Source organism: Natator depressus, chromosome 5 (genome assembly GCF_965152275.1).
Source record: "Natator depressus isolate rNatDep1 chromosome 5, rNatDep2.hap1, whole genome shotgun sequence".
Taxonomy (NCBI): domain Eukaryota; kingdom Metazoa; phylum Chordata; order Testudines; family Cheloniidae; genus Natator; species Natator depressus.
Window position 1 is genome coordinate 90,595,966 of NC_134238.1, and position 13,874 is coordinate 90,609,839.

Consider the following 13,874-nt stretch of genomic DNA (forward strand, 5'->3'; position numbering starts at 1 on the left):
TTTTTCGGCAGTACTCTGTCCTAAGCAGTCATTTTCCATTTTGCATGTGTGCAATTTAGTATTCCTTCCCAAGTGTAGTACTTTGCATTTGTTCTTATTGAATTTCATCCTATTTACTTCAGACCATTTCTGCAGTTTGTCAAGCTCATATTGAATCCTGTCCTCCAAAGTGCTTGCAACCCCACTAAGCTTGGCGTCATCCACCAACTTTATAAGTGTTCTCTCTATGCCATTATCCAAATCATTTATGAAAATATTGAATATAACCAGACCCAGGATAGATCCCAGCAGGACCCCACTCAATATGCCCTTCCAGCTTGACTGTGAACCATTGAGAACTACTCCCTGAGTGCGGTTTTCCAATCCGTTGTACACCCATCTTAAGTAGGTTTGTCTCTAGGCTATATTTCTCTAGTTTGCTTATGAGAAGGTCATGTCAGACAGTACCAAAATCCTTACTAAAGTTGAGATATATATCATCTACTGATTCCCCATTACCCGCAAGGCTTGTTATCCTGTCAAAGAAGGATATTAGGTTGGTCTGAAATGATTTGGTCTTTACAAATCCATGTTGACTGTTACTTATCACTCTTATCTTCTAGGTGCTTACAAATTGATTGATTATTTGCTGCATTATGCTTCCAGGTAGCGAGGTTAAGTTGACTAGTCTGTAATTCCCTGGGTTGTCTTTATTCTCCTTTTTATAGATAGGTGCTATATTTTACCCCTTTCCAGTCCTCTGGGATCTCCCCTGTCCTCCACAAATTCTCAAAATAATCACTAATGGCTCAGGTATCTCTTCAGCCAGTTCCTTAAGTATTCTAGGATATATTTAATCAGGCCCTGCCTAGTAAGACATCTAATTTGCGTGAGTAATTCTTAACTTGTTCTTTCCTGTTTGAGCCTCAAATCCTACCCCATTTATACTGATGTTCACTATGTTAGTTGTCCAATCACTGCAACGTGGCTCCCAACGGTGGTGCACTGTCTAGTAAGACATCTAACTTGTGTGAGTAATTCTTAACTTGTTCGTTCCTGTTTGAGCCTCAAATCCTACCCCATTTATACTGATGTTCACTATGTTAGTTGTCTAATCACTGCAACGCGGCTCCCAACGGTGGTGCACTGTCTACACTGGCGCTTTACAGCGCTGAAACTTGCTGCGCTCAGGGGGGTGTTCTTTCATGCCCATAAGCGAGAATGTTGCAGCGCTGCAACTTTCGCCAGTGTAGACAAGCCCTCAGACTTGCTTCCCATGGGATCTTAGCTACAATTCTCTGATTTTGCTAAAGTCTGTCTTCTTGAAGTCCATTATCTTTATTCTGTTGTTTTCCCTACTACCGTTCCTCAGAATCATGCACTGTGATCATGAAATGATAAAGTTCATAATTCTTTTCACCCAAAGTGCCTACATGTTCCTGTAGAAATTCAAATTCCTTGAATGAAAGAATTTTACTAATTTCAGTTTACTCCCTTTTCTGTATCATAAGAGAGTATTTTAAATACGACAGGACAAAATACTGGATCCCTGTTGTATCCCACTTGATGCCTCCCTCCATTCAGTAATTTGCTGTTTATCTTTACCCTTTGTTTTTGTTCCTTCAGTCAGTTTTCATTCCATGTGACTTTCCTCTAAACCCAAACAAATTTGAATGGACTTTATGTATAATCTGTCATGAGAAAGTATATCAAATGCTTTATTAAAATCTGCATTTTAATATGTATATGTGTATTTCCTAATTGACTTCTAAATGAACATTAACGTTTTAAAACAACTCTATTTATACACTGTGGCTCTTGTATTTTTCCCAGTTATTTAACAAGGGCAAGCAGCAATAATTTATACTAACACTGAAGGAATAATGAGTCAATAAGCACTTGTAGTATAATTCCATATATATGAGTAATTTGCTCTACAGTAACTTAATGAGGAAAAATTAAGTAAAGTCTCCTCTTGAAATAAAGTTAATGTTATCAGAGTTCATGTGCACACACATGAGAGGTGTGAACATCTGACTCAAGCTCACTGCCTTCATTTGCCAGATTAGCCAAAGGAAAGCTGTTGTTATTAGAAGTGATCTGATTAATAATTTGTGATGGAAATGTCTGATAATGAAAGGGATGAATTCACACATGACAAGATTCAGATATTCTCCTAATAATACTTTAGTGGGAGGAATCAGCATACAGTTCTTTTTAAGAGCCACTAAAAAATTTCTAAACCCAGACAAGTTAACTGAAAGAATTTTTTTAGAACCTTCCTTGGATATATGTAATAGGTTCTGCAAACTATTTAATTGGTTCATAGCATTTATCACATGGCTGTCACCATGGTTCCATGTTCTTTGATTCAGCTCTGCATCTTATCAAATGTTTATTCTCTCCACATATGTTTTACATTATATATTTAAATAAATGTCTAGTAAGTTTAATAAAATGGCAATGGTATGATTTCAGTTACATGTTTGTCTTCCATTTACCGGGTGCTGTAGTGCCAAAGCTACGCACTATGTTTGTCAATCTATAGTATTAAATATATTATTAGCCCCTGATGATGGGCAAGTGGAAATAAATAAATATACTATTCCAACAATTTTTTGTTTGCCTGATCTAGATCACAGTGTGTACAGAGACCAGTCTCAGCTGATGTGGGCAAGAAGATGGTCTATATATCTCAAAATATTCAGCCTTCAGGTATGTGAATCAATAACCAGTAAACATGACCAGATCTATGATATGCCAAAGAAAATTAATATTTTAAATATCATGAAAATATATATCTGGTTTGATGCATGTATAGCATGTAACTTTTGCTAGTGGAGAGGGAGGGGGAGTTTAGCTAGACTCCAGAATCTGAACTTTCTTCTGAAATAGCACATGTAACTGTATTCTAAGGGATCAAATCTATTTCTAATTTTTAATATTTTAATTAAAAGCACAGATGAAAAAAGGGAGAAATGATCTGCTGCTATGGGGATTTAAAGAGCCCCTCTGCCATATCTTTTATCTTTCCTCTTCTCTTCCTTGTGAGAAAAGTGATGTGTTAAATGGATAATAGTCACTAGGGCTGAAATTTGGGTAGCCACCACACCTCTCACCAAAGCCCAAGTAAACAGGCTTTGCACAGGGAGGACGAATATGGAGACTGAGAAAGATGGAATCTTCCCTTCTCCTTGCCAGGAGGCTGGACTTGGAGCACTTGCTCAGCCAGCCCGTGTCCATTAGTGTATTCTGTGGTCTAATAGCAGACATAGCTTGCTACAGCCTTACTCTGCAGGATTTGTGCACGTTGGATCTGCACAGTTAATGGGTCCATTGACCACTACCACTTACCCAACCACCTACTAAACTTTACCCTCTGCACTTCTATAGGGAGAGCCCCATGAATCTTGACTCCAGGGTGTGCAGAGGCAGCAGCAGACTTTGTGATATTTTTGGTAGTTTTGATATATCCATGACCATATCTAGAGCCTCCTTGCTTATTCTTTCTTTTGGAATCACACACACAGGGCTTTCCATGGCCCCGTATTAGGTATTGTGAGTTTCACCTGAGAAGAATAATTTAGAAGGCAAATAAAAATGTGGATATCTTACTGTAATACCTTGCATGTCATCTATCCAGTGATTCTCTGCCCTCCCCCACATTGTCCATCTTCTTGGAGACACCTTCATTGGTATAGCATTTGCTCTTGCTGAAGGCTCTATCCACATTGAGCTGATTTATTTGTGCTTTTCAGTTTGTAGATTTCACATTAAAAACATGTTGTTGTTATCCCATTTATTAGTGAGATCACTCAACGCAAGGATCCTGTACATCACTGAGATGAGCACAAATGAACAAAGAATACAAAGTAGAGCCTTGTCTACTGCTGCAAGAAGGACAGGAGGCAATGGATATAGTTTAATTAGGCTGCAAGTTTATTCTCTTAAAATATCTGGCAACGAATTTTATAGTGCAGGACATCATCATTCCTTAATCATTTCTACATGATCTGCAACCTGGTCCCAGCCATCCCAGTGCTGATACCCCACTGCTCACCCATTGTCTGAGCTAGAAGGGGGCTCTAAAAGGAGGGAGTTGGCTCCCTGCTGTACCAAATGTAGAAGTCCCTACCTCCTGTTCCTCAGCTCCTTAAGGGATGCTTTCTTTCAAATCCTTTTCCAGTCCATTTTCTCTGATAACCCTTTATACCTTCCTAAGGAGTACCTGCATTGGACATTTGCCATAGGTTTTATGTACTAAGTTACAATGTTAGAACCTAACCCCCGAGTCCCAGACTTACTGTGGGGAAGCCGACTCCCCTGCAATCCCTAAGGAAAAAAGGGCGACTAGCATAAAGCCCAGAGTGGGTCATGAGGAAAACTGGTCCTTTTGCAAATTTCATGGGTGGGTGTATGGGTGCGTGGTGCCAGCCCAATCTCTGGGGCTGATTGGCGAGTTATAAATATATATATATATATATATATATATATATATATATATATATATATAAGTTCTGGTGAGCAAGAAGGGCAGTGTTCCTCTCCCGCTGACCTCATCCAGCTGCTTCTTGCTCTTTCTTAGGTTCATAGATTCCAAGGTCATAAGAGGGACCATTGTGATCATCTAGTCTGACCTGCCATATAACACGAGCCATAGAAGTTCTCCAAAATAATTCCTAGAGCAGATCTTTTAGAAAAATATCAGATCTGTATCTAAAAATGGTCAGTGATGGAGAATCCTCCACAACCTTTGGTAAATTGTTCCAATAGTTAATTACTCTGTTTTATAAATTTATGCCTTGTTTCCAGTCGAAATTTGTCTAGCTCTGGTGGGCAGCCAGTTGATTGTGTTACAGCTTTCTCTGCTAGATTGAAGAGCCCGTTATTAAATATTTGTTCCCTATGTAGGTATTTATAAACTGTAATCAAGTTACCCCCTTAACCATCTCTTTGTTAAGATAAATAGATTGAGCTCCTTGAGTCTGTCACTATAAGGCATGTGTTCTAATCATTTAATCCTTCTTGTGGCTCTTCTCTGAATCCTTTCCTATATATCAAGAGCCTTCTTGAACTGTGGACACCAGAACTAGACATAGTATTCCATCAGTGGTTGCACCAGTGCCGAGTACAGAGGTAAAATAACCTTTTTACTCCATCTTCTTTATGAAACTGCTATTACTGAATCATTGTATGATGAGCTAAGAAAGGCAAGCTGGCAACTGATTGCACTTCTTGAGCATTCATCCCTTCATGACCCTGAAACATTTCCAGTACAATAATGAGGAGTCCTTGTGGCACCTTAGAGCAGGGGTCGGCAACCTCTGGCACACGTGCCAAAGATGGCACGTGAGCTGATTTTTAATGGCACGCTGCTGCCTGCCAAGTCCCAGCCACCAGCCCCGCTCAGCCCGCTGCTGAACCCAGGCCGGGACCCCGGCAGGCAGCAGCGTGCCATTAAAAATCCTGCCTGCCCCAGCCCACTCTTCTCCGTGCCCCCGCCCCTCCCCCGGGGCAGGATGAAGAAGCTTGGTCCTGCTGGCTGCTGCTGCGGAGCAGGCAAGCTCTCCCCCTCCCCCGCCTCTTCTCCCAGCATGCTGGCTTCCTGCCTCTCCTCCTCTCCCTCCCCGCCGTCGATCAGCTGATGGCCTTTGCGAGGGAGAGGGAGAAGTGGAGCTGCAGCGTGCTCGCTGCTCCGGGGAGGAGGTGGGGACGGGGCCTGGGGAAGGGGGGTGGAATCAGGGCATATCCCCTCCAGCCCCCTGTCTTGAGCCACTCTGGGCGGAGGCTGGGAACACCCCCATGACCCTAGCTCACACCCCCAGCCCTCTGCCCTGACCCTTACGCCCCCCCTCACACACCCCTGAGCCCTGCACCCCTCACACACAACCCAGCCCCCTGCCCTGAGCCCTGCAGCCCCCTCACACACACCCAGCTCTCTTCCCTGATCCCTGCACCCCCCTCACACTCCCCCAGCCTCCTGCCCTGACCCCTGCACCCCCCCACGACCCCAACCCTGACTCCAGTACCCCCACACATACCCAGCCCCCCATACCCTGACTCCTACACCTCCCACACATACCCAGCCCCCTCATATGCCATGTCCTGACTCTTGCATCCCCCACATTCTCACCCCCACCCTGAGCACCAAACGGGAGCTCCTGCACCCCCTCTCACCCCCCACATTCCCACCTGCACCCCTCGCACCAAATGGGAGCTCCCCAGGTAAGCACTCCACACCCAAACCCCAACCCTGAGCCCCCGCCCTCATGCTAGCTCCTGGCCAGACCCTACACCCCAACCTCCAGCCTGCTCCTTCACCCCCAGCCCTGTGCTCAGTGCACTCCCACCCTCTGTCAGTGCAGAGAGAGAGGAAGACAATGGGCTAGAACCAGGGAGAAGGTAGGTACCCACTTTATGTGGGCAGGGCTGGGATCCCAGACCGGCGGCGGGCTGAGCGGGGCTGGCAGCTGGAACCCTGGCTGGCAGGAGCCGGCGGACTGAACCCCAGACCGGCAGCAGGCTGAGTGGCAGCGGGCTGAGACGCTCAGCGCACTGCCAGTCTGCGGTCCCGGCTGCTGGCCCTGCTCAGCTCACTGCTGGTCTGGGGTTCTGGCTGCCAGCCCGCCCCTTGCCAGCCAGGGTCCTGGCCACAGGCCCCGCTCAGCCTGCTGCCAGCCTAGGTGAATGGAACCCCTGGCTGGCAGCGGGCTAAGTAGGCCGGCAGCGTAAGGTCAGCATTTTAATTTAATTTTAAATGAAGCTTATTAAACATTTTGAAAACCTTGTTTACTTTACATACGACAATAGTTTAGTTATATAATATATAGACTTATAGAGAGAGACCTTCTAAAAAACGTTAAAATGTATTATTGGCACGCGAAACCTTAAATTAAAGTGAATAAATGAAGACTCGGCACACCACTTCTGAAAGGTTGCCGACCCCTGTTTTAAGTGAATCAGTCTGATCAATGCAGGGACTAATCTAATCTACACTCTCAAATTTTCATAAAATGCTTTCACCGAAGTGAGTGGGTCCAGAAGAAAAAGGGGTTATTGCCCCTTTAAGGGCCCACCCTACAAAGGAGACAGAGGGTAGGAGAGGGAAAGTTTACAGAGATGTAACTGGGAAGAAGTGTTCCATAAATATTTCTGTTCTGTATTTGGGCGGAAAAAATGATGCAGTAATATCATGTGATAACACTTTTTTAATACCACTAGTATCTCAGGAGAATGTTAAACATCAGCTACTAAAGTTAGACATTTTAAAATCAGGAGGTCTGGATAACTTGCACCCAAGAGTTTTAAAAGAGCTGGCTGAGGAGCTCACTGGACCATTATTGCTGATATTCATTAAGTCTTACAACATGGGGAAGTTCCAGAAGACTGGAAGAAAGCTAAAGTGCCAATATTTAAAAAGGGCAAATGGGCTGACATGGGCAGTTATAGGCCTGTCAGTCTGACATCAATCCAAGCAAGATAATGGAATGGCTGATGCAGGACTATGATGGGGTGTATCAGCCATGCACTGGTACAGCAGGGGTTAACCCTTCTCTCTTAGTAGAGGAAGCCCCGCCTCTGTAGAGGCAGTGCACTCTGAAAATAAGAGTTTTTGTCATTAAGCAACCTCTTTTTACATTATTTGATTTTCTATTGTAGGTGATCACAAGCCTTCTGTAGAATGATAGTCTTGCATCATTTTCTTGTTATCTCAATAGCTCAGTGAAAGACTCACTGAGAAAATAATACCCAGATTTATATGTTGTTAAACTTCTTTCTTGTTGTTCTGCTTGCTTGACTTTTGGTCTGCAGGAAAACTGATTTATGAGACATGATCGTATCAGTAGATATCTGCGTAAAATTTGCTTTGGTACATAAGAGTACATAGCCTCATGATAAGCGCACAAATTAGACTTTCAATTTAGATCTGTTACGTAAGCTGGTATGGTGCTAGAAATCCATCCCATATTAACTGGAAATGTTTCAGGGTAATGAGGGGATGAATGCTCAAGAAGTGCAATCAGTTGCCAGCTTGCCTTTCTTAGCTCATCATACAGTGATTCAGTAATAGCAGTTTCATAAAGAAATACAGTAGTATTTCTCCTAGTCCCTCTGTTGTTTTTTGGCTGTAGTATCTGGTTTCATATGGTGCTTCTCTTCATCTATGTTTCTTATGACTGATATTTAAATTTGGCTTCTTCCTTTCCTAGCAAATCATAACCTAACGTACAAGATACTAATACCTATCTGATTTAGTTAAGGTGATAGAGGAGTAAGCTGTCAGGTTTGGGATCAAAAGGTCTATATTCCCTCATTCTTGTTTGCCATTCTCCCACATCCTATTTTGAGTAGCTATATAGCTATATATTTCTACTTTGCCTATCAACTAGATATTTTTAATCTGCAGAAGTATCTGGGCAAAGACTAGAGATAGTTACTCCCTAGCCATGCACTCAGATGCTATGAAGATCGGTGCAACTGAGAATCTAGATGGAGAGATAAAGAGTAGCTGATTATTTGTCCTTTTTCCTTCCATTAGTTTGCATCTTTTTGAATGCTTTAGGGAAGACATCTTTGGGCAAAGAAAGCCAGTGAAGCCAAGAAAGCCAGATAGGCCATGCTGAGGCTATTTTATTGGGGGATGGCCTGTGCAAAGAGGTGTGCTTTGCATTGTCATGTAAGGTCCTGAGGCAGCATGGTTCAATTCAGTAGGACTACTTGTTTCCTTAAAATTAGGCATGTGTTCAAGTACTTTGCTTAATCAAGGTCTAATTTATTTGAAGCAAGGACTCATCCCACTCTAGATTCCCAGCTCCTCAGATGTCACTTCTCTTGGGCAGAGACCCACATCTCTCTCCCTTCTAACCAGGGTTTTCCAGGCACAGATCTCTGCCTACACTTTGATATTCTTAGCGAGTCTGACTGCCTAAACAGGCAAGTTCTGCGCTTTGCTTTCTCTTCAAAGGGCTATGAGCAATGTAATTGCCAATAGTTATGAGTTACCACACAGCTTGTTATAAGCAAGCACATTTATTCTTCAGGTGAAAGCATTACAGAGAAAACATATTGAAACAATAAAGAATCTACAGTTTACCAGAGATCACAAAGGCTCTGGTAGGAGTCAGTCATTCAAACTCCGTACAGGGTTTTTTTTTGTGGTTACCAGTTCATAACAGCCTTAGCTCAGAACAAGCACCTGCAGGAATAGATCAGTCTCCTTTATACAGCTTGGGCCCTTGATCTTGACCTCATGTGACAGGTAATCAGCAGACAAAAGCCCACTCCTCAGAGCATAGCTTAGAAAGGCTGGGTGTTTGCATAACCTGGGGTGGAGAATTTGCATGCATCACCCCTTAAATATTTTACAGGAAATCGACTTCATCTGTATTGTCCCAAAAAGATCATTCTTGTCTGTCACATTGTTCAGTATAGTCCTTTGATCATCTAGGTCCACAATAATACATAATCTTTGCATTTAATACAATGGAAGCCAAAGATACTTAAACTTAATTAAATAAGGTTTTCAAGGATATTGCAGGAAATTGCCATATCTGTCACAGGGAGTTACACCAGAGAATTTTGCCCTGTAGCTGTAGCATCCCTGTAGCATGTAGAGCGCTAGGATTGGGGATTTCATAATCTTATAATTAATTTCTACCTCTTACTTCTATAGTATTATCAAAACTTTCCTCCTTTCTGTAGGTTGTGTCAATTCCAGACAGATGAAGGCATATCCTCTCCCAAAACCTACCACATCTGCAAAAGCTCAGCAGAAACCACCTAATTATCAAACCACATCAGTAGCTTTTGTGAAGACTGCTAATGCTTGTAAGTAAAAATGTATGCACATATTTGTTAAGCATGTTAACAGTCCATAATGCTTTTATTAGGATATGCACAGGAATGATGTGTAAATTGTTTCATGTAATTTTTGTGTTCATGTATTCACTATGTTCCTTTTAATCACTTTTGACCTTCGTTCCCATTTACCTACCTTCCTTTTGCATTCTCCAGGTGCTTACTCTGTCCAGGGAACTAAAGCTGAGTGATAATCAACAGATGCTGACCTGAAAATTAAAAAGAAACTGTAGCTCGAAGTGTCAATAAACTGTAACAATGCAGATTAGAGAATTTGAAAATAATTTAAATTAGGGATAATTTAAACAGTAGGGAAGAACAGCAAGATAAAAACAAATATTTTAAAAAAATTAACTCCCCAACTGTAATTTGTAAGATCCTTACTTCCTCAGTTTCTTTTGTCTTATGTAATATATGTATGTTCTCTGATCAGATCTAGTGTGAGGACTGATTCTGGAAGGTAACAAACACCTTTTGGAGAGGTACTGAGAGCTCTTGACTCTCATTGCAGTCCGTCTCTTGTGAAAATGCTGAGATCTTTAATAACCAGAAATAGTCAGGACCGTGGGTTTGTATCTCATCTGCAAGACATCAGTGCTATCATCACAATGCTTCTTTACAGTGTGTTTGGACATTGGGACAGTCCTGATTTAGAAGGGAAATGGCTTCTTGTAAATTGCCAGTACCACTTCCTGCAGCACCTTTGGCTTTCCTTGGAGACCTCCAATAAATATCATCAGGCTTGACTCTGCCATGGAAATTCTAACAACATCACAGCCTGATATAACATGGTTACATTACATCCTAAATGAACAAAATGATTTCGGAAATTCAAGATAGAAATCAATGTCTTCCAGTGGATAAACAGATCACCTTCCTTTAAAAATAAGTGGTCACTCTTCAGAGACCCATTCCATGACAATGGCTTTAATAAACACCCTTTAAAATGTTAAAAATAAACAAGAGAATGAATTTACTGGCTGCATAAAGAGCATTTCTTTGGAGTATTAAAAGGCTTTTCTGAGCCTAACAGCGTGGACCTCAATTAAAGGCAAGTGAAATGTAAATAGGTCAGTCAAGAGATCCATAAAACTGAACAAGGGTATGTTACATGCAAGCAGAACAGAAATATCCTGGGGATATTTATGGCTCCACAGATTTATAACTGCAAAATTGAGAGTAAGGGAGTTTCCTGTGCTCATCCAAAGTAGCAGAGAAAATTGCATGTTTTGGTGAATGTTCTTTCTACTGTGAACATTATTTAACAAACACAGCACTAATCTGTGCAGATGATTACAGTATAAGGAGTGCTTTTTGTGAAGTATTTTTATTTGATTTTTAGCCAGTTGAGGACATCTGAATAAATCAAATCTGTTTTGTCTACTCATAATGCACTGGGGGTTGCTTCTTCCAGTTCCTGACCAGTCAAAGAAGAGTCTGCCTTCAAAAAATCTGTCCGAAGTGGTACATTGAATGATGGGACAAGAGTTTGGGAATGTATTCAATGCTATGTGAATGTTTATTTAGTGTAGATATGATCCATAAAGCTTTGTCCTGCAACTCACTGTTGAGCATCAGTGCCTAGTATTAAGGTGCTCCCTAGTAATCAGGATAGGCAGCTATTTATGTGTTGGTTGATTGCATAACTATTTACATAACTTGTGTCTAAAATAGAAATATAGCAGACATTTGCACTCTTAATAGTCTCTTGAAATGAATACTTGCAGCTATGGTCCATTTGAATCTCTATCTGATGATATGGTGTTCCACGTACAAAGACAATCAGTGTGTCAGCAGTGGCATTACAGTTTTGGCATTCAACCATTTTTGCTTTTCTAAGAGATGCTAATAATGTATTTAGAATGGTGTATGACATTGCATAGATTAAAAGGCTTTCTAGTGAGTGGCCTTTGTACTGACAAATGTTTGATTATTTTTTTAATGTATAGTAAGTATAAGGCAACTGGTCTGTTAGCAGCTGTAGTGACAGAAAAAATTAATGTAATTCAATTAATAATTGTACCACTCACCAAGACAGAAAAAAGTTTGATTTGAATATTTGCCAAAATACGTTATTCCATTGGAATGCCTGATATATTAGAGATGGAAAAGAGCTGTTAAAGCCACGAAATCTATCCTCCTACTAATATGGGAATATCATTATCTAGTTCTGTGTTTAGGTTAGTTTTAGAGATTAAGTACCAGCATTTTCTTCCTGCCTTCATCAGCCTCTTTTTTTTCACCTATAAAATTGTCAGCATAGTTACGTTAAGGTTACATGGATGTCTAACGATCAAATTGCTCCTCAGACGTACGTATGACAATGTTTGTGCCCAAATAATTACACACACACATAATTATGGCACAAAATTATGCCTGCAACTACTTGCCCCCATAATTTGCAGTCATAAAAATGGAGGCCAGCTTTTGAAAATCTGGTGCTACTGGCAAGATACTGATACGTAGAACCACCAAATATATTTTTCTGGGGCTGCTGCGTTTGTTTGTTTTACATTAAAGGCAGGTGGGAAGAATCCTGCCCTAACAGGAGGTAAACTAAATACCTTACCAGGTCTTTTTCATCTCTAATTTCTGTAATTCTGATTATTTATAGTATGGCCAAATGGAAATATTGCTTCATCTTTTCCTCATATGTTGCTCTCTATTACCAAACAAACAGACTTTCACGTAGCTCTGGGATTCCAGAATAATTTCTCTTTCACCCAGGCACTGACTCCAAGCAACCTTGCAAAAGTACATTTCAAGGTTTTGAGGAAACAGTAAATTGGGTAAGTGTCTGCATCAGCTCCTTAGCTGGTGTTTCAGAATTTTGAAATCTATTTTTTATACTAACCACAAATCCGGTCTTTACAAATAAAGGATCTTGTCTGCCCAAAATATTCTACCTTCTGGATTGGGCCTTAATAACCCAAAGCCAAATTCATCAAAGCAGTAACTTCTTTATGTATTTATTTACCTTTTTTAGAAAAGTTTGTAGTACTTTATTTAATCTGGTCATTTGAATCTGTTTTCTAATGTGAACAAATTTCTATTAATGATGTATCTGCTGTATGAACAGCAAAATGGTATTTTTATAACTATATTTTGAAAAAGAGAGAACTGGAAAGCTTTTATGAGACTTGTCTTAAAATTGAGTTGTTAGGTAATAAAAAGACACTCTATTCTGCAGACAAAAAGTCTTATTGGCATTCAGATGGAGAATTTTGTAGAAGAGATGGGGATTGAAGCCCATCTACGGCTACCTTGAATGACAGCTCTGGTGAAGTTTTATAAAATAAAAGTAACACGGTGAAGTTTAGTACATTCCTAAGGGAAAAAATTGTTCTTCAGAAACTCTGTCATCATGGAGGGTGTGGTACCAGAAAGCACTGTTGTTCAGGGGATTTGTGGGCATATGGAGTCAAATCTCTGCCCATACAGGTCAATGCTGTGCAAATGTTATAAGGTTTTTATACATTGAGTTTTCCTGTCTCCTGTACTTTTCCTGTGTAGAGGCCAATCTGGCCCTATGTCTGCAAACCATAGGAAGCACTTAAAAAAATGAGAGGTGGTTGGTCATTTTCTTCATGTGTCCTCAAAGTGGCTTAAGTGTGTTCCAGGCTGTGTTTCCAACTTGGGAGAGCTAAGCAGAACCAACACATTCCAGATCTGGAATTATTGTTATCATTATTATTATTCAGAGAGTTGTATTGATAAACTGAGCCGGCTAGTAAGGGTGTGGCTGATCAGAATGCTAGATCCCCATTCCTTCTGACCAGCAGGCTAAGCCCCAGATTTTGTGGCCAGCTAACCCAAAATCCAGGTGGGTAAAATTAAAAAATACATGGTTCTGATGCCTCAGATTGGAAATGGAAGAGGAGAAATAGACTGTCACCTTGCATTAAAGTCTCCTCTCACTTTGCTTGCCAGTGAAACAGAAGAAAATGTTCTTCTCTTCGGTACCTGAATCTGATTTGTTTATTTTACTGTTTGGCATGGACGGGAGTTAGCTGTCCGCAAGAAAATGCATTGTATTT

The 13,874-nt window shown here is 41.1% G+C and overlaps 1 protein-coding gene across 1 annotated transcript in view; it reads left to right on the forward strand.

Annotated features, from left to right (window-relative positions):
• LOC141987959 (uncharacterized) overlaps positions 1-13,874 on the forward strand; it is a 113,841-nt gene that overhangs the window by 17,553 nt on the left and 82,414 nt on the right. The window contains exons 4-6 of the mRNA XM_074953789.1: positions 2,615-2,694; positions 9,682-9,807; positions 12,565-12,626. Coding sequence (XP_074809890.1) covers positions 2,615-2,694; positions 9,682-9,807; positions 12,565-12,626 — 268 coding nt within the window. The remainder of the gene's footprint in view (positions 1-2,614; positions 2,695-9,681; positions 9,808-12,564; positions 12,627-13,874) is intronic.